At 45.1% G+C, this 27,782-nt stretch overlaps 1 protein-coding gene across 1 annotated transcript; it reads right to left on the bottom strand.

Moving 5' to 3' along the window:
- Positions 17,140–24,396, bottom strand: LOC8056367. The gene is made up of 4 exons (XM_021453609.1): positions 24,146–24,396; positions 22,071–22,283; positions 18,212–18,295; positions 17,140–17,987 (listed from the first exon to the last, which is right to left on the bottom strand). The coding sequence occupies exons 1-4, from the start codon at positions 24,394–24,396 to the stop codon at positions 17,177–17,179; spliced, it is 1,359 nt and encodes a 452-aa protein (XP_021309284.1). The 3' UTR covers positions 17,140–17,176.

Genomic DNA, 27,782 nt, shown 5'->3' with positions numbered 1-27,782 from the left:
CCGTTTTAGTTGGAGCAACCAGCACATGTTTTCAGCCGGTGACTCGGGCTTCCTGCTCGTCAAGGCCAAGGTTTTCAGCAAGGACAAGTTTCTCTAGCTCTAGCTCATCAAAAGCACGTGTATGTATGATATAATCTACCATGACCGTAGTCCCGAACACAGTGTGGTCAAAACTATGAGCTTGCCGAGTAGAAATGAAAAAACAAAATCGTATTTTCAATGGAAAAAAAAATGATTTCTCTCGATCATGTGCCTTTTTCTCTCATATCATCCACCTATCATATATCTTCTATCTTGGTTCTAATGTAGGCATATAGTTTCTTATGTAAGAAACCAATTCGTTCTAACCCTTCTTTCTTAATTCTAATGCTCTATCATAATTTTGTTTAGTTGACACTCCCATAGAAATCAATTTGGGCGTTTAAATTTAGAGGCTAAAGTTTAGAGGTGTCACATCGGATGTTACATAGAGTGTCACATGGGGTGTCCGGACAGTAATAATAAAACAAACTATAGAAGTCCTCAGTAATCGCGAGACAAATTTATCTGTCATTAGTATATATTTACTGTAGCAACATATTATCAAATCATGCACTAATTATATTTAAAAAATCATCTCGCAAATTAATAACAATCTGTGCAGTTAGTTATTTTTTTTAGTTTATATTTAATACTCCATGTACGTATCTAAACTTATTGAGGCTAACCTTTAGGGGACGAACTAAACAAGGCCGGCAAGTCTCACAAGATAATACTTCCTCTATCCCAAAAGACTCCTCACTTTCAAAATTAAAAAATTTGTCTCCCAAAGAAGATAATTTATGGACAACTAATGTTGGAAAGTTTTGGTGACTTGGTCACTCAAGATGGCCATCGTTGCTCCATCATGGAGACGTGGAGTACATTATGCTCGGAGTTGTACACCGTTGCAAGTTGCAGAACATTTTTATTGTTTCTTTTCCTTTCCGTGAATCAGGTAGGTACCGATGTTTGTACAGAGTAGGCAGACGTATTAAAGTATTGCAGTACTACCGTATCATTCCTAACTCTTTCTTTAATAACAGCCCACTTTAATCCTTTAGTAATTACTGTAGTAACAACCCACTTAATCGTTGATCTCTGGTTTGTATTGGCAAATAAGTAATGAACATCGTCTCCTTTTCTTTTTGTAACGGTTTATATAGTCAATATCTTAGCATGCGCACAATCGTTGTTCCGCGAGTGTACATGTTCCCGATTTAAAAACAATTACCTTTCTACGTTATAAAATGACACACACAAGTTCTGTTCATATACCACGTTTATGTTGTGGGAGCATGGCTTATGTAACACCCTAGGTGTCAAGCATGCACTTAGCCTCAACAAAGCCATGCATAAGCATTCCATCAAGCATAAGCATCATGAGCATGACACTCTTGAGCAAAGTATGATTTTATGTGCTTCATTTCATGTGTTTTAAATATGATAAAAATATGATACTTGCTTCTAAAATTGTGAAAAATTCAAATTAGGTTGCTTTATGTGTAAGAAGAATTTAGAATATTTTTGTGCAATTTTTGGAGCTATGGAATTTGAGAAATGGAATTTATACAAAAATCTCCAAAAGGTATTTATTTAAAACCTAGAACTGAGTTTTAACTTGTGATTCAAATTCTGTTTGGAATTTGGTCTTGCTTGTTAAAACAAAGTTGTAGAGTTTTTATTTTGGAGCAACTTTGCTTTTGGGTGAAAATGGTGAAAATGATTTGAAAATAGTCAAAATGCTGTTGGAAGAGGATTTGAGAAAAGAATTTTAAAAAAAAAAAAAAAAAAAAAGGGAAAAGGGGGCGCTAGCAGGCCGCGGCCTCGCTTCTGGCCCACTGGCCGAAGCCGGCTCGGCCCGCCCGCGCTCTCCCCTCCCCCTTCCCCGCGCCCGCGCTCGCGTCCGCGCGCGGACAGCGCTCGCCGCGGCGCCGTGGCACGCCGGCAGGGCTCGGCCGCCGCGTGGCGGGCATGCGGCAGCGAGGACGCGCCCCGGTCGGCCACCAGGTGCCCCCGGTCGCGCTCGCCTCCGTCCCCTCTCCCATTTGCGCCCCTCAGCTCCCTCCCTCTCGCTCTCTCGCCCTCGCCCCGCACGCGCAGAGCGCCACCGTCGCCATTGGAGCCCGAGCTCCGCCTCGGCTGTTCCTCCCCCGTGCGTGCGCCATTCTTCGATTAGTTCTTCCCCGAGCTTCGCCCTCGCTCCGCCGTTGCAGAACGCGCATCTGAGCGCTCGGTAAGGCACGGTGAGCCCCGCTCGCCCTCGCTTTCTTCTCCGGCGAGAGCTCCGCCGCCGCACGCGTGGTCCGCGCGTTTCCATGCCTTCCGGTGCTGCGTAGTTGGCGCATCGTGTCCGCCTTGGCACCGCGATGCTCGCAAGCCCTTCCAGCCACGCTCTACCGAGCCGGCGTCCCGCACCGACGACGAGCAGCGCCGCCGCTCCGCCATGGCCGGTGGCGAGCCTGCTCCGGTCCGTTTTAGGCCGCGCAAATGGGTGCCCTAGGTCCGCCGTGAGCCGTAGAACGTGTAGAGCCGCTTGATTCGCCGAAAGGGGTCGCCGACGGTGAGCTCCGGCTCGCCGGAGCTCCTCCCCTCTGCGCTCTGACCAGCGGGCCCGGCTGGTAGGCGGGTCCGCTCGTCAGCGGCCGCGGGTGCACTGCACCGGGTGCACCTAGCAGGTCTCGGGATGGATTTTGTTTTGTTTTCAGAAAAATAATTTCCAGGAAATGATTTAAATGTTTAAAAATCCATATCTTGATGAATATAGCTCCAAAAATGGTGAAATAAATTTTGGTGTGTTCCTTATTTCCAGATCTACATCCTAGTATGATTGCATGTCATGTTTAAGTAACTTTTCTGTGTAAGTATAATTAATCCATGTTTTTGTTAAACTTGGAAAATGCATAATAAATAAAATATGGTTCAGAAAAATGTGAAACTTGATTTGTTGGCTTTGCATGTGTGTTTACTCACTGAGAAAATATTGTTACATATTATTTGGTGTATAAATGAATTTATGGCAATTTAAATGCTTGCATGGCAGTGCTTTATGATTTTTAATAATTAATGGAGTCATGCAATAAATCTGGAAAATTTTGTGGATGTTTCTTATGATATTAGGTAAATTGTAAAAATATGAAATCTGTTGTTTGACACTTATATCACAGTAGGGTGATTTTACTTGCCTTATCCATTAATCTTGTGATTTTTGTGACTCAAAATAAGTAACCAAAAATTATGAAAAATTTACAGTAGACTTTATGATTAGCTAGTAGTCTCCTGTAATTTTTCTGGAATTTATTGATGAACAGAGTTGCATGTGATTTTTAATGGGCTTAGGAATGAATAAAGAAAACTATAAATGGTTGTATATATAGGTGGAATGGAATGAGTTAGGTTTGGTGTATCTTTGAAGCACCATGTAGGTTGCTGATGTCATTTGAAAAATAATTATAGAAGAGAATATAATAGATGTTTGATTCAATTGTTTATTCTTGGATGATGTTGACTACCTTGTAATGAGCATGATCAAGTGCATTACCTATGCATCATAACATGACTCTTTTGGTACTCTCTCATATAAGCATCCACTCGGGCATCTCGCACTCCACTCATGAGCATATATGCATCATACAGGCTCGCAGGAGAACGAAGTGAGACCCGAGGAACCCGAGGAGCTTCAGGAGCAGGAACCTCCGGAAGTACAAGAGCCCGGAGAGGAACTGCAAGAGTGCCCGGATCACCGACCCAGCACGTTTGAGAAAGGCAAGCCCCGGAGCATTCTAAGTCTCCCTAGTCTCGCTAACCTACTAAGTATATTACACTTGTTCTACTATATTGCATATAAGTAATAGGAGTTGCTTGATACCGTTGTTGCATATGTATTCCTTGTTATCCCTACTCGTTTATCCACCTTGTCCTATGTAGATAGGCGCGGAGTCTATGCTTAGCCTGCTTAGTCCGGTAGAAGTCGGGTGATTCCCTGTCACCTGCGAGATATAGGTGGATACCCGTTTGTTTAAGCAATAGTTGCTTGGGGAAAGAAATAACCGAGTGTGGAATGTAATTGGAGACTGGGCAGGGTCTTATGGTGGGTTGCCCATAGTGCCCCTGCCTGTGTCGATTAAGGACCGATCGTTGACGGCCCTCTTGTCATGTTGAACGCATGCCCCACATTTAGCTGGAAGGATAAGTCGTTCCGACCGCGAAGCCTGAGCACTATCCGGGCCGGGAATCGGCCCGATGTACGCGCTGTATTGGTGATGGTTGAGGAGAACGACGAGGGCGCGGCGCGCAACCTTGGTATACCTTGGATACCTCGGTCGCCGGAACGGTCCTCGGGTACGGGCGGTGCCTGTCGAACCCGCGAATTGGTCCTGGATAGTGCAACACGGTGACCTGTAGCTCACTTGATCAGTGAGTGTGGTTTGTGTGGGGAATAAACTCGCCAGCTGGTCAGAAATCGATTCGAATCGCCATCGCTCCTGGATAGTGAGCACTTGACATGAGCCCTGTCCTCGTAGTAAGGACTATGGAACACTTGGGTTATAATGATGAATGGTTTAAGAAGTGCTATGATGAGGTTCTATCATAGTCTCACACTTGTTTGTAATAGCACAAGAGCAAACCTAGATAATAGGTAATCATACTGTCAACTTGAGCTAATTAAAAGAAGAAAGACTTAGGTAAGTTACGTTAGTGAAATACTGCGGTTTTGCAAAGATGTCGTCAGCTACCCCACTATATAGCCTTCATGATCCTTGATGAGTCTTTATTTTAAGTTATGACGGGTAAGTCTAGCTGAGTACCTTCTTGTACTCAGGGTTCTATTCCCATGTTGTTTTGCAGATGGTCAAATGTATTATGGTTATTGCATCCTCTGTCTGTACCCAGCTATGGGTGATGACTAGACCAAGGGCGATGGTCACTCCGTCTCTTCCTTTGCTTTTGTGGGAATGACCGAACTATGGCACTGTACCAGACTTATCGTGTGTGTTGTATTTTCGAATTATGAAGCTTCCGCTACTTGAAGAACTTGGTTTGTAATAACTTTAAGCACTCCGATGTATTTTATGAATGTTGTAATCTGGATGTACTTGTGGATGGCGACCGCTAAACTTATTACGATCTTGGCTGTTATGTGAAGTGTGGTTTGAAATCCTTCGAGATTTCACGGACTACCGGGATTATATGGGCTTAAGCGTGATAGTTCGACTACGCAAATGGTCACTATCAGGCTTAATCTCTTATAATTTGGTCGGTTCTGTTACAGCTGGCATCGGAGCAAAGTTTAGCGAGTTACTGTTCATAAGTACCTTCTAAACAAAAGCCTAGAACGGTTTAATGAAAAATTTTAGTAATTTATAAAGATCAAGGTGTTAAACTGAGTTTTGGAAAAACTATCTAGTGTGCCATGGTCATATCCTTTATGCCCAGTTAAGGACTCTAAGGTGGCTAGCTAAGTACTGACTCGGGGGTTAATGCATCATATTTTCATTTCGTCGCTCATACGGCGTGCAATAGTATGAGTGCCATTCATTTGAGTGGTAATGTATGGATCAATTCTTCCTCTACGCCATGGTAAGTGGGAGTTGTGAGAGCATGATCGGATACACTGCCGGTCTAGGGAAGTGTTGTCAGGTGCTGTGTCATGCACACATGTTGGTGTGTCTTGGGAACAGTACCGCATGCTGGGAATTCCGTCCTGAGAGACGATGCCGTCATTAGGGCGATGATGTGGATAGTGACACGTCACATGCATGGACGGGTGTCTGTGTATGTGAAGTGCATAGTTTTAAATTTTGTTCTGCACGATCACATTGTGGGTGGGCTGAAATGAGTTTTCTGCAGGTACTCTAACCACGTTCTCGCTTAGAACGCTAGTTACGTTATGAGAGAACGTTGTGTGCCACCGCATATACCGCTTAGTGTTAACCTTTGTTTTCTAAGTTTGTGAGATCGTAAGTTCGTACATGCATCATGTGCATTTCATATCATTGCTTACTTTCCCCCTTAATTTAATCTGTCTCAATTCTAAACAAAATAACTAAAGGTAATCCTCGCTCTTACCCACGGTATTCCATTTGCAGCAGATGGCACGCACTAGGCTCACGGCTCGCAAGTCCACTGGTGGGCGGGCCCCTCGCCATCCGTTGGCAGCTAGGAGCTCGCGGCATAAGAGCAAGTTCCTAGAGGAGTTTGGGATGCCCACTTTGCTTTGGAGGGTGCTCAGTTCGATGGGGTATCCCGAAGGAAGGGAGCCTCGCTACTACTGGGACAAGGAGCCGCTTGGTGACGAGACCCTGGTGGGGATCGAGGCAGTTGTCCCTACCAGCGGAGGAGACCCTGCTTGGGGCGGCTGGGTGTACGAGTCCCGAGGTGTCACGCCTTTCCACGGTGCCAGCAGGGCAGCTTTTGCAGTTCTGAGGGACCTCATGGAGAGGTTTCCACAGGAGCTGGCCCACGCCTTCGCTGGGGTGTTTCCCCGGGGTGACCCTTACACTTCGGTGTGGGATCAGTCCGAGGTGAATGCTCTAGAGAGGAGTGCGGATGAGGACCAGCACAGTGACAGTGCAGCTATGAGTGCCATGTACGCGTTGATGAAGACCTATGGAGGCCTAGAGCGTTGTTTGGGTCGCTTGTCCGGGTCTCTTCTCACCGTCCAGGATGAGAAGCGTCAGTTGCAGCGTGAGTTTGACTCTGAGGTTGAGAGGCTACAGGCAGAGTTGGCTCGTGTGACCAGAGAGAGAGACCAGGCCGTCCAGCAGAGCAGTGAGCTGAGTCAGGACCTGCTCGCAGTACGGGAGCAGAAGGACAGGGTGACTACTGCTCACAGGAACTGCGAGCGCATGCTAGTCCATGTGCTTGGACAGAGGAATGAAGCCTGGCACGAGGAGGACACTTTGAGGGCCCGACAGCTAGAGCTAGAGCAGCAGCTAGCTAATGCCGAGGAGTACAATGAGAACTTGCATGAGGAGATCCACCAGCTGCATAACCAGCTCCACCCTCACCACCTTCCTGGGGCAGCGGAGCTAGACTCTGAGGACGAGATGGACGCGGATCCCGAGATAGGAGCAGCTGCTAGCGGTGACGAGGATGAGGATGGCTCTGGCATGGACAGTGACCACAGCGAGTAGATGCTAGGGCCCTAGAGCTAGTCTTCTCTCTTTTGTGATGTATGTTGCGTGGCATGTCATGTACTTTTGGATCTGGGCTGTGTAAGACTTTATGAGTTGGTACGGAAAGTCCAGTGTATGTATGCTGGCAAGTTGGATGTACGCGAACCTTGTTGCGTGAATGATAAGTAATCTGTTAGTGATGTTGTGCGTGGATAATGAGTTGTTGTGCCTTCGTTTATTGTGTGAATTTATTCCCTCAGTAAATTCAGTATGGCACGATTTTACACATTTCCTACCGGTTGATGGCAACTCCTAACGATTGCTTATCATTGGCATATGCAGATGGTACAAACACGTGGCGGGGGTAACGGCCATCCAGGTCTTGGAGCAAGTGCATCTGGAAATGGGGCTCAACGGAATGAGGATCAAGCACCAACACCACCACCACCTCCCCCGTACACTGCGGATGTGTTTTTCGCGCAGTTTCTGGGAAGCCAACGCAACATGGAACAGATGCAGCGCAATATGGAAGAAGCTTTGCGCAACATAGCTGACAACACCCGTCGTGGAGATAATCAGGGCGGTCGAGAGGTCAACCAGTACAGCTCGTTCAAGGACTTCCTGGACACCAAGCCACCAATCTTTAAGGAGGCCTTGGAACCGCTCGAAGCGGATGAGTGGATCAACACCATGGAGCAGAAGTTTCGTCTTCTCCGAATGACAGAAGAACTCAAGGCTGAGTATGCGGCACATCAGTTGCAAGGACCCGCTGGGATTTGGTGGTCCCATCACCGTACCACCTACCCAGAGGGGACACCAATCACCTGGAACCGCTTCACCACCGCTTTCCGGGGAAATTACATTCCTCCTGGTATGGTTGAAATGAAGGTTGGGGAGTTCATGAGGCTGTCCCAAGGGACGAAATCTGTAAAAGAGTATCTACATGCCTTCAATAATCTCGCTCGATATGCCCCTGAGTTTGTAAACACAGAGGCCAAGAAGATTGCTAGTTTCCAGAGAGGCTTAAATCCAAAGATGCTGAAGACCATGGGTACAGGGGCCAGGGCTACTTTCAATGCCTATATCAGTGACTGTCTGACCCAAGAGAACAATAACAACAACTACAGTGCGTCCAAGTCACGCAAAAGGGCTTTTGAAGCAGGATCATCCCAGTTCAGGGCACCAGTGGCAGGGCGACCGCAGTATCGTCCTCCTGCCCCGGGTGCTAGGTTCCGACCACCGCAGAGAAGGAACACCGGGCATCCAACACAGCAGAAGCCGTACAAGGTGGCGATAGCTCCTGCCAAGCCAAAGGCCATTCAAGCTGCAGCACCTGCCGTCAATAACGCGCCCAAGGGTCCGTGCTATAACTGCCACAAGATGGGGCACTTTGCTAAGGAATGTCCCTACCCCAAGAGGCAGCAGCCAACATATCCAGCTCGCGTGCATCATACCTCGATTGAGGAAATTCCGGAAGGAGAACCGGTAACAGCTGGTATGTTTCCTGTCAACCAACATCTTGCAGTTGTTTTGTTTGATTCTGGATCATCGCATTCTTTCATGAGTCAAGCATTTGCACAAAAGCATGATCAGCCAGTTACTGAGTTAGGTTATGGCTATCGCATCAGCTCAGCCGGGGCCGATGTGTTGACTAATAAGACGGTAACAGGGGTTACTTTGGATATCAGTGGCCGGAGGTTTCGTGTAAACCTTGTGGTCATGCCAGGACTGGTTTTGGACGTCATCATTGGTATGAACAAGATGACTGACTGGGGCACGGTTATAGATGTTGGAAACAGAACTCTTTCCCTCAGAGAGCCGCAAGGGAAGGGTGTGTTTCAGATCAAGTTACCCCGGCGGTTGGACTTCGCCAGTCTTTCGTGTGCAGTACAGGCAGTTCCCTTAGAACACATACCCGTGGTATGTGAGTTCCCGGATGTGTTTCCTGAGGAATTACCAGGACTTCCCCCAGATAGGGAGGTAGAGTTTGCGATCGAGTTGATACCAGGTACAGCACCAATATCTAGAAGGCCGTATCGGATGCCCCCAAATGAACTCGCAGAATTGAAGAAACAACTGAAGGAATTATTGGAAAAAGGGTTCATCCGGCCCAGCTCGTCGGAATGGGGTTGTCCAGCGTTGTTTGTGAAAAAGAAGGATCAGTCGTTGCGCATGTGCGTGGACTATCGTCCACTCAATGCAGTGACAATCAAGAATAAGTATCCCTTGCCAAGGATTGATATCCTGTTTGATCAGTTATCCAAGGCCAGAGTGTTTTCCAAGATAGATTTGAGATCCGGGTATCACCAAATCAAGATTCGTCCGCAAGATATCCCGAAGACTGCTTTTTCCACCAGATATGGGTTGTACGAGTATCTTGTCATGTCCTTTGGGTTGACAAATGCTCCTGCATACTTTATGTATCTGATGAATTCAGTCTTTATGCCAGAATTGGATAAGTTTGTTGTGGTGTTTATCGATGATATCTTGGTGTATTCAGAGAATGAGCAAGATCACGCCGAACATCTGAGAATCGTGCTGACCCGATTACGAGAGCATCAGTTATATGCCAAATTCAGCAAGTGTGAGTTCTGGTTGAAGAAAGTTCCGTTCCTAGGGCACATTTTGTCTGAAGAAGGAATTGCCGTGGATCCATCAAAAGTGCAGGAAGTCATGGATTGGAAGGCACCAACTTCTGTCTCGGAAGTTAGAAGTTTTCTTGGTCTGGCCGGGTATTATCGTCGTTTCATACCTGACTTCTCCAAGATTGCTAAGCCAATGACAAGTTTGCTACAAAAGGATCATAAGTTCGTCTGGACGGAAGGGTGTGAGTTAGCCTTCCGCACCTTGCGAAGGTTGCTAACCACTGCTCCCGTTCTGGCACAACCTAATATAGAGAAGCCTTTTGATGTGTTTTGTGACGCATCAAAGAGTGGCCTGGGGTGTGTGTTGATGCAAGATGGCAGGGTGATAGCTTATGCTTCCCGACAGCTAAGAAAGCATGAAGTCAACTATCCAACGCACGACCTTGAGTTAGCAGCTGTGGTGCATGCTTTGAAGATCTGGAGACATTATCTGCTAGGGAATAAGTGTCACATTTACACCGATCACAAGAGTTTGAAGTACATCTTCACGCAGTCCGAGCTGAATATGAGGCAGCGACGGTGGTTAGAGCTAATCAAGGATTATGACCTGGAAGTTCACTATCATCCAGGTAAAGCCAATGTGGTCGCAGATGCTTTGAGTCGCAAACCGCACTATCAAATGATTCAACCGTTGTTTGAAGATGGGTTCAATCTTATGCATCCTGAGGTCTTATGCCATATACAACTCAGTTGTTCACTCGAGAGTCAAGTCATTGAAGGTCAGAAAACAGACAAGGGTATTTTCCACATCAAAGAGAAGATTAAAGATGACCCAAAGACTCAGTTTCGGGTTGATGAGAAGGGAGTACTATGGTTTCAACAGCGGTTAGTGGTCCCGAAAGATCGGGAGTTGAAGAATCGCATCATGGATGAAGCCCATCTTTCTAAGCTTTCTATTCATCCGGGCAGCAGCAAAATGTATCAAGATCTAAGGCCCCACTTTTGGTGGACTAAGATGAAGAAAGAAATAGCAGCTTATGTGGCCCGTTGTGACACGTGTTGTAGGGTTAAGGCCATCCATATGAAACCTGCAGGTCTGTTGCAACCTTTATCGGTGCCGGAGTGGAAATGGGAAGAGGTCAGTATGGACTTTATCACGGGTTTACCAACCACAAGGAAGGGGAATGACTCGATTTGGGTAATCATAGATCGATTAACCAAATCGGCCCATTTCATCCCTGTGAAGACTCGTTACAGACCTCCCGAGTATGCTGATATATATATGGCTGAGATCGTCAAATTGCATGGTATTCCCAAAGCTATCATATCGGATAGAGGACCGCAGTTTACTGCTCACTTCTGGGAGCGCATGCATAAGAGCCTGGGGACCAGTCTGATAAGAAGCACGGCGTATCATCCCCAGACTTCAGGTCAAACCGAGAGGTTAAATCAAGTGTTAGAAGATATGCTGAGGGCCTGTGTGCTATCATCCAAGGGATCATGGGAATCGTGGTTACCTTTGGCTGAATTCTCCTACAATAATAGTTATCAAGAGAGCATCAAGATGGCCCCGTTCGAAGCTTTGTATGGGCGGAGATGTCGAACTCCTTTAAACTGGGTTGAACCTGGTGAAAGAAGATACTATGGTATCGACTTCGTGAATGAAGCAGAGAAAAAGGTGCAGATCATACAGCAACATATGCAAGCGGCACAGTCACGACAAAAGAGTTATGCCGATAAGAGAAGAAGGCCACTTGAATTCAACATAGGTGACTATGTGTACCTCAAGGTTACGCCAATGAAGAAAGTTCAGCGTTTCCGAATTCGAAGTAAGCTTGCACCCAGATATGTGGGACCGTACCAAGTGCTAGAGAGGAAAGGCCCAGTGGCCTATAAGATTCAGTTACCTGAGGAGATGAGCTCGATCTTTCCGGTCTTTCATGTGTCGCAGCTACGGAAATGTTTGAAGGTGCCAGAGCAAAGAATCGAACCTCGAGGAATCAAGATAAAAGCGGACTTGGAATATAAGGAGCAGCCAGTGAGAATCGTGGATACCAAGGAGCGAGTAACCCGAAACAAAGTTGTCAGAACATATAAGGTGGTGTGGAGTCATCATGACGATAGGGATGCCACCTGGGAAACAGAGGATTACTTAAAAACAGTTTATCCAAAGTTTCATAAGAAATGGTTAGTAACCCAAAATCTCGGGACGAGATTTCCCTAAGGGGGGAAGGGCTGTAACACCCTAGGTGTCAAGCATGCACTTAGCCTCAACAAAGCCATGCATAAGCATTCCATCAAGCATAAGCATCATGAGCATGACACTCTTGAGCAAAGTATGATTTTATGTGCTTCATTTCATGTGTTTTAAATATGATAAAAATATGATACTTGCTTCTAAAATTGTGAAAAATTCAAATTAGGTTGCTTTATGTGTAAGAAGAATTTAGAATATTTTTGTGCAATTTTTGGAGCTATGGAATTTGAGAAATGGAATTTATACAAAAATCTCCAAAAGGTATTTATTTAAAACCTAGAACTGAGTTTTAACTTGTGATTCAAATTCTGTTTGGAATTTGGTCTTGCTTGTTAAAACAAAGTTGTAGAGTTTTTATTTTGGAGCAACTTTGCTTTTGGGTGAAAATGGTGAAAATGATTTGAAAATAGTCAAAATGCTGTTGGAAGAGGATTTGAGAAAAGAATTTTAAAAAAAAAAAAAAAAAAGGGGAAAAGGGGGCGCTAGCAGGCCGCGGCCTCGCTTCTGGCCCACTGGCCGAAGCCGGCTCGGCCCGCCCGCGCTCTCCCCTCCCCCTTCCCCGCGCCCGCGCTCGCGTCCGCGCGCGGACAGCGCTCGCCGCGGCGCCGTGGCACGCCGGCAGGGCTCGGCCGCCGCGTGGCGGGCATGCGGCAGCGAGGACGCGCCCCGGTCGGCCACCAGGTGCCCCCGGTCGCGCTCGCCTCCGTCCCCTCTCCCATTTGCGCCCCTCAGCTCCCTCCCTCTCGCTCTCTCGCCCTCGCCCCGCACGCGCAGAGCGCCACCGTCGCCATTGGAGCCCGAGCTCCGCCTCGGCTGTTCCTCCCCCGTGCGTGCGCCATTCTTCGATTAGTTCTTCCCCGAGCTTCGCCCTCGCTCCGCCGTTGCAGAACGCGCATCTGAGCGCTCGGTAAGGCACGGTGAGCCCCGCTCGCCCTCGCTTTCTTCTCCGGCGAGAGCTCCGCCGCCGCACGCGTGGTCCGCGCGTTTCCATGCCTTCCGGTGCTGCGTAGTTGGCGCATCGTGTCCGCCTTGGCACCGCGATGCTCGCAAGCCCTTCCAGCCACGCTCTACCGAGCCGGCGTCCCGCACCGACGACGAGCAGCGCCGCCGCTCCGCCATGGCCGGTGGCGAGCCTGCTCCGGTCCGTTTTAGGCCGCGCAAATGGGTGCCCTAGGTCCGCCGTGAGCCGTAGAACGTGTAGAGCCGCTTGATTCGCCGAAAGGGGTCGCCGACGGTGAGCTCCGGCTCGCCGGAGCTCCTCCCCTCTGCGCTCTGACCAGCGGGCCCGGCTGGTAGGCGGGTCCGCTCGTCAGCGGCCGCGGGTGCACTGCACCGGGTGCACCTAGCAGGTCTCGGGATGGATTTTGTTTTGTTTTCAGAAAAATAATTTCCAGGAAATGATTTAAATGTTTAAAAATCCATATCTTGATGAATATAGCTCCAAAAATGGTGAAATAAATTTTGGTGTGTTCCTTATTTCCAGATCTACATCCTAGTATGATTGCATGTCATGTTTAAGTAACTTTTCTGTGTAAGTATAATTAATCCATGTTTTTGTTAAACTTGGAAAATGCATAATAAATAAAATATGGTTCAGAAAAATGTGAAACTTGATTTGTTGGCTTTGCATGTGTGTTTACTCACTGAGAAAATATTGTTACATATTATTTGGTGTATAAATGAATTTATGGCAATTTAAATGCTTGCATGGCAGTGCTTTATGATTTTTAATAATTAATGGAGTCATGCAATAAATCTGGAAAATTTTGTGGATGTTTCTTATGATATTAGGTAAATTGTAAAAATATGAAATCTGTTGTTTGACACTTATATCACAGTAGGGTGATTTTACTTGCCTTATCCATTAATCTTGTGATTTTTGTGACTCAAAATAAGTAACCAAAAATTATGAAAAATTTACAGTAGACTTTATGATTAGCTAGTAGTCTCCTGTAATTTTTCTGGAATTTATTGATGAACAGAGTTGCATGTGATTTTTAATGGGCTTAGGAATGAATAAAGAAAACTATAAATGGTTGTATATATAGGTGGAATGGAATGAGTTAGGTTTGGTGTATCTTTGAAGCACCATGTAGGTTGCTGATGTCATTTGAAAAATAATTATAGAAGAGAATATAATAGATGTTTGATTCAATTGTTTATTCTTGGATGATGTTGACTACCTTGTAATGAGCATGATCAAGTGCATTACCTATGCATCATAACATGACTCTTTTGGTACTCTCTCATATAAGCATCCACTCGGGCATCTCGCACTCCACTCATGAGCATATATGCATCATACAGGCTCGCAGGAGAACGAAGTGAGACCCGAGGAACCCGAGGAGCTTCAGGAGCAGGAACCTCCGGAAGTACAAGAGCCCGGAGAGGAACTGCAAGAGTGCCCGGATCACCGACCCAGCACGTTTGAGAAAGGCAAGCCCCGGAGCATTCTAAGTCTCCCTAGTCTCGCTAACCTACTAAGTATATTACACTTGTTCTACTATATTGCATATAAGTAATAGGAGTTGCTTGATACCGTTGTTGCATATGTATTCCTTGTTATCCCTACTCGTTTATCCACCTTGTCCTATGTAGATAGGCGCGGAGTCTATGCTTAGCCTGCTTAGTCCGGTAGAAGTCGGGTGATTCCCTGTCACCTGCGAGATATAGGTGGATACCCGTTTGTTTAAGCAATAGTTGCTTGGGGAAAGAAATAACCGAGTGTGGAATGTAATTGGAGACTGGGCAGGGTCTTATGGTGGGTTGCCCATAGTGCCCCTGCCTGTGTCGATTAAGGACCGATCGTTGACGGCCCTCTTGTCATGTTGAACGCATGCCCCACATTTAGCTGGAAGGATAAGTCGTTCCGACCGCGAAGCCTGAGCACTATCCGGGCCGGGAATCGGCCCGATGTACGCGCTGTATTGGTGATGGTTGAGGAGAACGACGAGGGCGCGGCGCGCAACCTTGGTATACCTTGGATACCTCGGTCGCCGGAACGGTCCTCGGGTACGGGCGGTGCCTGTCGAACCCGCGAATTGGTCCTGGATAGTGCAACACGGTGACCTGTAGCTCACTTGATCAGTGAGTGTGGTTTGTGTGGGGAATAAACTCGCCAGCTGGTCAGAAATCGATTCGAATCGCCATCGCTCCTGGATAGTGAGCACTTGACATGAGCCCTGTCCTCGTAGTAAGGACTATGGAACACTTGGGTTATAATGATGAATGGTTTAAGAAGTGCTATGATGAGGTTCTATCATAGTCTCACACTTGTTTGTAATAGCACAAGAGCAAACCTAGATAATAGGTAATCATACTGTCAACTTGAGCTAATTAAAAGAAGAAAGACTTAGGTAAGTTACGTTAGTGAAATACTGCGGTTTTGCAAAGATGTCGTCAGCTACCCCACTATATAGCCTTCATGATCCTTGATGAGTCTTTATTTTAAGTTATGACGGGTAAGTCTAGCTGAGTACCTTCTTGTACTCAGGGTTCTATTCCCATGTTGTTTTGCAGATGGTCAAATGTATTATGGTTATTGCATCCTCTGTCTGTACCCAGCTATGGGTGATGACTAGACCAAGGGCGATGGTCACTCCGTCTCTTCCTTTGCTTTTGTGGGAATGACCGAACTATGGCACTGTACCAGACTTATCGTGTGTGTTGTATTTTCGAATTATGAAGCTTCCGCTACTTGAAGAACTTGGTTTGTAATAACTTTAAGCACTCCGATGTATTTTATGAATGTTGTAATCTGGATGTACTTGTGGATGGCGACCGCTAAACTTATTACGATCTTGGCTGTTATGTGAAGTGTGGTTTGAAATCCTTCGAGATTTCACGGACTACCGGGATTATATGGGCTTAAGCGTGATAGTTCGACTACGCAAATGGTCACTATCAGGCTTAATCTCTTATAATTTGGTCGGTTCTGTTACAGCTTATAAGGCCAATATGCCATTGCCGCCACACGCAACACCTCAACATCCCATTAGGCAGTGTTTGGTTCGAGAAACTAGGACATCTGAGGTGGGATATCCTATTTTTTAGATGGTATTTGGTTTAGGACAACAGAGTCAAGGACGTCTCGCTACGAAATATACTTCCTAAACTCGGTGACACTTGTCACTATTTTTTTAAGGATAGAGTCGTCCCACCTAGGACAAGTGTTCATTTGCTCGAGCGTGGGCGAAGGCTCTGCCACCGTCCATGTCACGCGGGTGAGCTCGGTCGCGTGAGTTTGCCTCTAGCCTCAACAAACCAAATAGAAACACAGGGTTACTCCATCCTCTTCAACTAAACACTAGATGAGGATGCCCCATCTCTGAAATCAAAGACAACCATCTCATCTCCTTTTTGTCTTTCAACCAAACACTAGCTTACTTGCTCCTAAGCCTCTCATGTGTGCCCGTGGTCCGACCATGTGAAGCCAGGTTAGATTTTGTTTTCATAAGGATTGAACAAAGCATTTCTCTCTATACAATGGGAACTATTCTAGGAATCAACCATTCTAAATGGGGTAATTCATCATGGGTTCATTCCTCACATCTAGTGGAATGACTTTATTACTAATTATAAGCTTGTGAGGAATGAGATAGTGATGATCAACTCATTCTATTTCATAAACCTCCTGTCGGATGAGGCACTTAAAAATACAAGGTGAAATAACGATGGACCATTTCAATCCATGAACCAAATACCTCTTTATAAATCACTTCACTAAAAAAATATTGTGTGACAAATCTTCTTTTAGATGAGGCATTTAAGGGTATGTTTGGGAGAGCTCTGTTTCCTGATTTTTAACTCTGCTCCTAGAGGAAGCAGGATGGGGATCAGCACAGAATTGATTCTCTGCCGGACCCCACCAAAATACAGTAGGGAGCGGCGATGCTTGTATACAAAATAGAGAAGTGATTCACTTGAATTCAGTGAAGAAGGTAGGTCATTTTGTGTGTGTTTGGCATCCGGAAGCACTCCAAACGGCCCCTGAAACATCACCCTTCCGGTTTCAGTTGGGCCTCGTTTAGTTCTCAAAATATTTTACAAAATTTTTCACATTCTCAATCACATCGAATTTTACGACACATGCATGAAACACTAAATATAAATAAAAGAAATAATTAATTATACAGTTTACCTATAATTTATAAGACGAATCTTTTAAATCTAGTTAATTTATTATTGAATAATATTTGTCAAATACAAATAAAAATAGTACTGTTTATTGCAAAGCTCGATGTGGGTGGGGGCACCGCAATGCCCGCCGTTTCGTTAGGCAGAAAAGCCGAAAAGGGTACCGAACCATCAACCCCTCGACTCAGAGCGAGAGCGGTCCATGGCTTGCTTGCTTGCTTGAGTTTGGACCAGATGCAACGCAAGGGACCGCCCAGCACCTCCGTTCTCGTCGGAAGCAGAGGTGACCACCCCGCGCCAATGGCAATGGTGGTACGGCCTAGGGCCCTGCACTGCAGCACACGGGACGGGCAGTGCCCCCACCACATCCACGGCGACCGGACCCCGCCTCCACCGCGGCATCCATGGCGGACGGACGCATCGGATGCCGAAACGGCGCAGGGGCCCTCCGCGGCGGAGGCGGAGACCACCAGCAGCAGCAGCAGCAGCCTCTGATTGCAGTCAGTGTCAGTCTCTCTCTGTTGTCCGCCGCGGCAGCAGGCTGCAGCAGCAGTTGTCACCTGACTGGTTTGTTTTTTACCAGTAGACGGGGTAGAACTTGCAGCAGTGGCGTCGCCATCAATGTGCGCAAAATATTCAGAGGGCGCAGGTCGTGGCACGGCCGCCTGTCTCTGTCTGTCGGTCTGCCACTGTACGGGCCCGTGATCGGTGTTCAATGCACTTGGCACTTGACATGACTGCCTGCTCGCGTCCTCCTCCTGCCTGCCAAAACCATGGAGGAGGAAAAGGAAACGGGAAGGAAAGAGGCGAATCTTGCCACACCTCCCTCCTTTTGTAGGAGTACTCCAGCTATAGCGTGCTCTTCTTCTTCTTCTTCTCCCAGGAGATTGAAGAAACAAAAGACAGGAGCAAGATGCATGAGAGGCCATGGCGACAAAAAATAATAAAACGGTGGGGGGTGGGCTCAAATGTCAGTGGCATGAACATCGAATCAGAGCAAAATGCAAAAGAACAGTAGTGCAGCTAAGCTAGCGGAGATCGCCATTGACTGCGGCGACGATCCGGCACGGCGACGGCGAGAGGAAGCTGGAGCGAACCTTGGGCTCGTCTTCGACGAGACGACGACGCGAGAGGCAGAGCATGCAAGCGAGCGAGGAGGAAAGCAGTGGTGACATGCACCGCTATATATGCGCGCCCGCTGTCCTTTTCGCTTTATTTATAATTTCCCTATCAGCTGCGACAGGACGATCATTCGGCGCAATCTCTCTCTCCTCGGGAAACGCTAGTGCATGTCATCGTCTGCCTAGCTAGTTGTCCTTGACTGCCATCCACTGATCCAAACCAGCCTGGTAGTGTCGTAGTCGTACGTAGATACAGTCATACAGATACGGAGTACAGTAGCACAGTATGTGTATATTCTGTTTCCTCCCGACACAAAACAGCGCTGTGTTATGGATGAATAAAAATTAAGGTGTTCCTAATTGTTACTTACCAAATAGCTAGTTCATGAAGAATTTTATTAGTTAGAAATATCAAAGAAAAAGATAAAATAACTAATGTCTCTCAAATAGCAGTCTAGCATGATTTTCCCGAAACATAGGCCTCCATGATAGTATTTATTTTTTTATTATTTTTGTTCCTCTAGCTAGCTAGCTATTTACAAATCGTCCCTAGGCTATCCCTACCACTATTTTTGTCTTTGTGTACTATACGGCTTTGTTTACTTCCACCCAAAAACCTAAATTTTTTCAAGATTCATCGTCACATCGAATCTTTAAACGCAAGTATAGAGTATTAAATATAGATAAAAATAAAAACTAATTGCATAGTTTGGTCGGAATTTACGAGACGAATCTTTTGAGCCTACTTAGTCCCATGGTTAAAAATTAATTGCAACAAACAAACAAAATTGTTAGAGTATCGCAAATTTTTTTTTCTTTAGAAACTAAACACGGCCCAGGCCTTGTTCAGTTGGCGAAATTTTTTAGATTTCGCTACTGTAGCACTTTCGTTTGTTTGTGGCAAATATTGTCCAATTATAGACTAACTAGGGTTAAAAGATTCGTCTCGTGATTTACAGTGTGTAATTACTTTTTGTTTTTGTCTATATTTAATGCTTTATGCATCTGCCGTAAGATTCGATGTGACGAAAATCTTGAAAAATTTTGAAAACTAAACAAGGCCTGAATAAATGTCTACCAGTATATTGTGTACAGTAGGGGTTCTTCTTTTATATATCGATACAAGTACAGTAGTACATATATACGCATAGATCTACCAAGATCTCGGGCCGCAGTAGATCCGGGAAGGACAGGGTCCACCGCTGGTTGAGTGGGGCCAGGCACCGCTAGGCCCACGCAGAAGCGAGTGCTAGTACCGGTCGGGCCCACCTAACTGCGCCGCTGTAGCGTTGACACGTCGTCAGCTTTCTGCTTGCGCGGCAGAGGGCGCCTCGGCGGGCCCCGCAGTTCTGTCGCGATAAGGTTTGGTGGCCGGGTGAGGGTGATGGGCCACAGAGGCGGCGCAGCTTGGTGGGGTCACCGGGCCACCGTGGGGCCCGTCGCGTGCCTCCCTGGGCCCCGTTCCCGTTGCTCTCTCCGCCGGTCCGGCCGGTCGCCGCCGTGAAAAGTGGCTGGTGACCGTAGTGTACGCAACGGTGCGGTCCGCCCGCCGTACAGTGGTGTGTAGAGTAGGAGCGGTACAGTGGTGTGTAGAGTAGGCAAAGCAGCAGGGGGGCCAAAAATAGTCAAGCACGCTGTAAACGACTTTTAATCCTGGCATCAGTTGGTCCACTCCAGGCGCATGATTAGACGACGCCGGAGCGAAAATCATACTCCCTCACGTCTTGAAAAAAAATCGTTGTTATTAACTTTGAGATATTTTATTTGACTATTTGTCTTATTATAACTTTTTATATAAATATCGTCTATTTTAATATGATTTATTTGATTATTAAAGATATTTTAATTATGATTTATTTATTTTAGAATTATAAAAATCTTGAATAAAATGAACGATCAAATATTGTTGGTTAAAGTAAAAATATTGGTTCTTTTAGAACGAAATGAGTATGAAAAACGAAGGAAATTGAAGGTCGAATGAATATCCAAGTGGGCAGGCAGGATAAAATTCCCAAGCGACGGATAACGGCCGCCGATTTGTAGCATCGGATATGAGAAAACCAACTTGTGCTTCTCCTTGTCCTAGCCGTCGTAGCCCTAAGCTAGAATATCGGCGAGGTCGCAGGTGGACTAGCGTTAGCGTGCGGCCGCCGTCTCTGCTGACTCAATCGTGTCCCGGCCGGCCAACGCATCCGCTGGTTGGAGTGGAGAAGCGCGTCGCCACGTCGGCTCGTCGGGGATGGACCAGGCGACCACACAGTTCCATCGATCGACTTCTCTCTCTCCTGTGTCGACGAAAACGACAGTACAGGACAGTACGTCGTCGTTATGCTTGCAGTTTAAGCCTGTTTGTTCGTTCTCAAAACCACCGTTGTCGTTGATTTTGAGATATATTATTTAATTATCTATTTTATTATAACCTTTTTACAAATATCATCTATTTTAATATAACTTATTTGATTATTAGATATTTTAACAATAATTTATCTATTTTAGAATTTGTATAAATATTTTAAATAAAACAAACAATCAAATATAATTAATCAAAATCAACAACAATGGTTAGAGAGACTAGAGTACTCCGTACTAGCTTAGGACGGCACCAGCCGCCCGGTAACGGCAATCGGATCGTGTTTCCGGCCGTGTGTTCGCGCCTGTCCCCCTTGCGCGGTGGAAAATCATGCCGTGCGTACGATCTGTGCTGTCTGCTTGATACAGTACATGTTGTTTGATTCTTCGTCACGCTCGGAAAACGAAAGCATGTAAGGTAAGACAACAATGACGCGCGTACCGCGTATAACGTATAAGTCAACATGTACGCATGTACTCTTTTCATCTCAAATTATAAACCATTTTTAAAATTTTCGAGAGTTAAAACATATCAAATTTGATCAAATTCATATGATAAATAATAATATTTATGATATTAACTACGTATGATTAGGTCCTTTATTAATTATATTTTTATAGTATATTTATTTGATGTTTCAAAACTTTATATTTTTTTTATAATTTTGATCAAACTGAGACCTTGTTTAGTTCACCCCGAAATCCAAAAAGTTTTTAAGATTCCCTGTCACATCAAATCTTACGGCATATACATGAACCATTACATATATATGAAAATAAAAACTAATCACACAGTTTGACTGTAAATCACAAGACGAATCTTTTGACCCTAGTTATTCTATGATTAGACAATATTTACCACAAACAAACGGAAGTGCTACAGTATCAAAATCTAAAAAAATATCGGATCTAAACATGGCCTTAATGTTTTGACTCTTCAAAATTCTACTAGCAAAACATGCCCGTGCGTTGCAACGGGGTATAGAATTTATTATTTGATAATTGTACACTTTTTGTAAAATTTAAATGAGTTTAGTCCAATCTTGAATCAAATAAATATAACCCCACCAAAACAAACAAAACTACCAAACTAATATTGAAAATCACCTTGAGAAGAAATAGAAAAAAATCATGTCCCATAAAAAAAATCAGAAATCTTCATGTACAGTGGAGGAAAAAGAGTAGAAAATGATATAAAAATATGTATAGAAATTAAAAGAGGAAGAATATTACGTAAAGAAAGCATAAAAGCATCACATGAGGGAACAATTCCATCAAACAGCACGTCAGATCAGTCCACATTTATTGTCGCTCAGTGCAATCCAAAGCAAAACCAGCGACGCAGTTAGTGACAAAAGCCCACAGCCACAGCCGCCACATAATAATACAATTAATAGGTAACAGTTCTCAACATCCTTTCATCACAGCATTTGTTTGAGACACATGAACAAAGCACATGTAATTTCGTATGATTAAGAGGAAGTACCTTGTGGCCAGCATTGATGCATCACGAGAGAAGGAACAACCGATCAGAGGGCGATCATCTCCAATCTCGCTACACTCCAGCACAAACTCCCCAGCCTGCTTCACGACGAGTTCGGACTCCGCCTCTAGGTCCTCATCGGAATCCTTGTTGCAGCGCTTGGCCATCTCAATCCTGGCCTTGGCACGGGGCAGCGAGTGAAAGGTCCTAATATGGCTAGAGGGGGGGTGAATAGCCTATTTAAAAATTCTACAAACTCACTAGAGCAAGAGGTTAGTAAAAAACAAAACGAAGCTTTTTGCTCTAGCTCTAAAGGGGTGTTTGCAAGCCACCTATCCAACAATTCTAGTTGTTAAGATCACTAGGCACACAAGAGCTATGTCACTACTTACACTAGAGAGCTACCTAAAGTTTCTATATAAGTAAGTAAGCTACTCTAGTTTGCGGGAATGTAAGAGAGAAGGTTTGATCTTTATACCACCGCGTAGAGGGGATGAACCAATCAATAATATGAAGTCCAATCACCGGGAGAAATCCAATGAACAAACACAATGGAGACAACAATTTTTCTCCCGAGGTTCACGTGCTTGCCGGCACGCTACGTCCCCGTTGTGTCGACCAACACTTGGTGGTTCGGTGGCTAAGAGGTGTAGCACGAACCTCGTCCTCACTAGGACACCACAAGAACCTACCCACAAGTGAGGTAACTCAATGACACGAGCAATCCACTAGAGTTACCTTTCGGCTCTCCGCCGGGGAAGGTACAAGACCCCTCACAATCACCGGGAGATGGCCACGAACAATCACCAACTCGTGCCAATCCTCCTCCGCTGCTCCAAGCCGTCTAGGTGGCGGCAACCACCAAGAGTAACAAGAAAACCGCAGCTAGAACGATCCCCAAGTGCCACTAGATGCAATCACTCAAGCAAATGCACTTTGAGTCACTCCCAATCTCACAAAGATGTATAATCTATGAAGGAGATGAGTGGGAGATGTTTGCTTAGGCTCACAAGGATGTCAAGTATGTTAGAATGCCAAGAGAGTGAGCCCCAAGCTGGCCAAACATGTATTTATAGCCCCTCAAGCAAATAGAGCCGTTGGGTCTTTCACTGGGCGAAATACGGGGTCACCGGACGCTCTTAAAGGGGCATCGGACGCTCAACACCAGCGTCCGGTGCTCCAACGTCAGCCGCAGTGTCAGAGTCTAACGGTAACCTGCAGAGCACCGGACGCTGAGCAGGTTGGCACCGGACGCGTCCGGTGCACACCGGACTCATGCGCAGAGAGCTCCGCAAACTTGCAGGGTCACCGGACGCAAGCCACCGGACGCACCCTGAGCGTCCGGTGCTCACCGGACTCACACCCAGAGAGGTTTGCAAAACGCGCGGACACCGGACTCAGACCATCGGACACTCCAGCTTGCGTCCGGTGCCTGGCGTCCGGTGCCGAACCCTAGCTGAGCCAGGCAGCCTGCACACCGGACGCTCAGACACAGCGTCCGGTGCCTCTGAGCCAGCGTCCGGTGAGTGTTCCTCAGCGAGAAACACTCCCGCGACTTCTCCAAATTTCCCACCGGCGCAATAGAAAATATGCACTTCATTTTCTCGAAAAGCGCCGAATCCCGCCTCCTTCTCAAAGTGTGCCAACACCACAACGTGTAAACCAACATGTGCACATGTGTTAGCATTTTCGCAAACATTTTCTTTGAAGGAGTTAAGTTTAGCTCACTAGGTTCTAAATGCATGCTCATGAACAATGACACCTAGTGGCACTTGATAACCGCTTAGCCAAAGAATTCTCCTCTTTATAGTACGACTATCTATCCTAAATGTGATCACACCCTCTATGGTGTCTTGATCACCAAAACCAAAACCTTAAGCAATACCTTTGCCTTGATCTCCATAGGGTTTTGTTTTTCTCTTTCTTCTTTTTCAAGTTGAGCACTTGATCATCCTGTGGTCATCACCTTCATCACCATGATCATCACTTGCTTCATCACTTGGCATGTACCAACCTCATTAAGTCTACACACACTTAGTATAGAGATTAGTACTAGGGTTTCATCAATTATCCAAAACCAAACTAGGGCTTTCAGCGAGTACTGTGCAATGTCGACACGCGCCTTGAGAAGCTCCTGCGTGCCCTTGGTGAAGAAGGGGTACTGGATCTGCTCCTCCTCGCCGGTGCGTGCAGCGTGGTCGTCCTCCTGTGCGCGGAGGAGACGGTCGACCTGGCCATCGGCCTCGAGCCGGACCATGAGGGCTCGGAGGCGGTCGTGGCGCTCCATTTCACGCTCTCCAAGGCGGCGGAGGTAGGCCCGCACGTCCATGGCGTAGGCGCGGCGCCGCTAGAGGAGCTCCTGCACAGATTGCTCGTGACGCTCCCACGCGGCGCGGTGGTCGTCGGAGACCTCGTAGTCGGCCTCGCCTCCGCCCCCGGCGGAGGAAGTGGCGGCGGTGGGATGGGGATGGGAGCGATTGGCGGGTGGACGGGGACGGAGAGCGGAGCCATGGGAGGAGTGGGGGCCTGGGGCCACAATTTTTTTTAAAAAAATTGCTTTTCCTCAATTTGGTAATATTGCAACGGAAGAAAAACATCAAATAACCCTCGAAAGTGATGACATAATGTTACATATCTATTTATATTTATCCTTTTTATAAAATTTAAAGTTCATAATTTATTTTATTGATAAACATAACATCTATGGTATTAGATAGTTAATATTTACAATAATATGTAGCTTAAATATATATTTATTTAATAATAAAAATAGAAAATAGTTAAATCTTATCTCACTCTAATATTACCTCTTAATATGCCTCAGTATTATATTAAAACATGAGAAGTTTGATGCTAGCATTATTTTTTTAATTTAGATTAGGATTGCTATGGAATATGAATCAAGCATCACATTAAATAGGGTACCATTAAATTTTTATAATAATTGGAGCAAGATAACTACACTTTTAATTTTTACACTAAAAAGCATAGGCAAACATTTCCAAAAAAGTATACTAAAATTTGTGATATTTTTTGTTTAATGCATGGATCTATATATGTGGAGCTGAACAAAATTTGTTTTATAATTTTTAGATTTTTCTATGAATTACTATGTATTTATTAATTTTCAGCCGATTTAAAAAAAATAAAAGAAAAGTAAATTAGAGATTTTACATTGGGAACCCTAAAAAAATTTTTATTCTTTTTTCTTTCCATCGATACCGATTCCGGTTAGGCTGATTGGCCCTACAGACGGTAGAGGCGACGACTGGAGCCGAAATATGAGATTTTGCATTAGGAACCCTAGAATGTTTTTTATTTTATTTTTTCTCTTCTAGAAAACCTTGGACGGAGGAGGAGATCTGTAAACGGAACACGGCGAACACGGACAGAACACGGACGGGAGGTAGAAGAAAATATTTGGCAAACTGAAATTTTAGCTCTTTATAGATAGGTATAGATGTATGCATGGGTGGAATGAAAGGCCACGAGTCCTCTGCCTATGCGTGCCGTGCCGCCGTCCAATAAGACTGATCGCACTCGCACGGTCGCCATCCATCCTTATCACGTGGCCGTCACGACTAACGGCCTCACGGGCACGGGCACCACACCCTTTGCGTTAGAACTCAGAAAAACACAGTCTAACGAAGTATTAGAGATGTGTGATTAAGGACTTGAAGTTGAGCTCTAATAAACCAATAGACGGTGATTATTTAATGGTAGGTTAATATAATAGCAAAATCCAACACCTAACTGTTGACACAAAGTTTTGGTCCGAGGCACGAAAGTCCTAAATTTTGACAGAAGAGCTGGGACATTCGAAACACTCAGCTAACTAGGACAATTAAACAAGGATTATGTCATCCCAAAGACGAGCTTCTGTGACGAAGGATCGCCATGAATAAGCAGGGAGATGTGTTGAAACGGAGGCCTCGAGGTTTTCAGGATTTCTCAACGAAAGCCGAAATATTCAGGAGAATCTCGGCTAACTTGGTTACTGTTCAATCAACTAGATACTGATGGTGTCATCCCAAGGATCAGCTTTCATAACGAGGTACAACAACAAATAAATAAAGAAACGTGTCGGGCTCCATAGAAAGAGAAGACTGGAATTCAAGTTATCGTAATTTAGGAAGTTTTTCTAGATTTTTGTAAATGGTCTTAATTAATTAGGACTCATTGTCAAGCCTCGAATATAAATATTAAACTCCGACTATTCTAGTAGGCATCCCTCGTCAATTCAATCAAACGAGTAACTTTACTTTCTGGCCCCGTGTCATCATTAGGAGAAGTAGAGTTGATTCTAGCGAGTTCTTCAGCAAGCAGAGGTATATCGTTCTGATCGACCTTAGCTTGTTTGTGAGTATCCGCCGCGCTTTATATTATTACTTGTAAGAAGACATCAGCTGATGGACCTCTTGCAAGTCGTAGTATAAGGTTTCCATATATATTGTTATCCGTAAGGCTACATCAGCTGATTGACCTTTTACGGATTGTGGTATAGGTTAGTTATTGATTAATTACAAGGCTGCATCGTCATCAGCTGATTGATCTCTTGTAATTGCCAGTATTTATCAAAGTTATCGATATTGTGTCAGATGGTTTCATGTCTGATATAATATCATAATTTGCTAGGTCTAGATTAACATTCTTTGGACTTTATCATATTGGTGTGGCGTCTATCGATCATCTCAGGCTTGAATTTAATTGTTGACGATTAGATGCTGTTTAATTTGACTAATTTATCTTGATCTTGATCGAGACATAGCGAGTGTTTAGAGTTTTGCTATATTAAAAAGTAGACTGGTTGATTACATTGACCTTCAGTCTAGGGTCCTGTTATCAACGTTGCATCAGTTGATTCGATCTGTTGGTATGTAGTACAAAAGATCGAATGTTGCCAGTTAGCAAATTTATCTTAGAACATGACAATATTCATTCGCTATGTTCCTATTGGCTATAGCCGAGCTTTCACGATCATGACGTGTTTTCACGAGCTCATTATTTATGAATAGATCTGTTAATTGCTAGGGTTTCTACTGCCAATGGTGTATCAGCTGATTCGAACTGTTAGCAGTATAATTGGTTGAGTTTAGTTAGTTCACGGGTTTGTTTGTACTTAATAGTCGAATGCTTGCACGACGTGAGTTTATCTCCCGCACGTGGCTAGCGAAGCCAGGCCGGGCCACCAGCCGGGCCCTGTTTTTTTCCAAGAAATTTTGTAAAAAAAAAAATAGATTCTATGTCACATCGAATTTTGCGGCATTTTCATATAGTATTAATATATAGATAAAAGAAAATAACTAGTTATATAGTTTATATATAATTTACGAGACGAATCTTTTAAATCTATTTAGTCTATAATTGAATAATATTTGTTAAACATAAATAAAAGTGCTACCGTGTTTATTTTGTAAAAATTTTAGAACTAAACAATGCGCTGCTTGCGTTCTGGTAGCGTGTTAGACTTTGCAATTTTTTTAATAAACAATCTGTTCATTTAAGCTTATCAGCCGATATTAATTATTTAGTAATATTTTTATTTTAAAACAAATACTTTATATGTCTTATCAACACAACGCTGAGCGCCTCGGCATCGTGAACTTTGATCCGATGCCCTCGGCCCAGGCCCAAGCGGTCTTGCCCTTCGGGCTCAGGGCGTGGCCACATGACACCGCACACGCATAACGCGTGCTTGTCCCCACCTGCCGCGCA

The sequence above is a fragment of the Sorghum bicolor genome, chromosome 2 (assembly GCF_000003195.3).
Source record: "Sorghum bicolor cultivar BTx623 chromosome 2, Sorghum_bicolor_NCBIv3, whole genome shotgun sequence".
In the NCBI taxonomy this organism is placed as follows: domain Eukaryota; kingdom Viridiplantae; phylum Streptophyta; class Magnoliopsida; order Poales; family Poaceae; genus Sorghum; species Sorghum bicolor.
Note: the sequence above shows the minus strand (reverse complement) of the source record. Positions and strands in the feature narration are given on the sequence as shown.

What these genes read in the sequence shown, in the direction of transcription:
- LOC8056367 (XM_021453609.1), bottom strand. Translation starts at nt 24,396, where the DNA reads ATGGACGTGCGGGCCTACCTCCGCCGCCTTGGAGAGCGTGAAATGGAG. An exon ending in TCGCTGAAAGCCCTAGTTTG is followed by an intron (nt 22,284 to 24,145) that starts GTTTTGGATAAT and finishes CCCCCCCTCTAG; the next exon opens with CCATATTAGGACCTTTCACT. An exon ending in GCATCAATGCTGGCCACAAG is followed by an intron (nt 18,296 to 22,070) that starts GTACTTCCTCTT and finishes GCGCATATATAG; the next exon opens with CGGTGCATGTCACCACTGCT.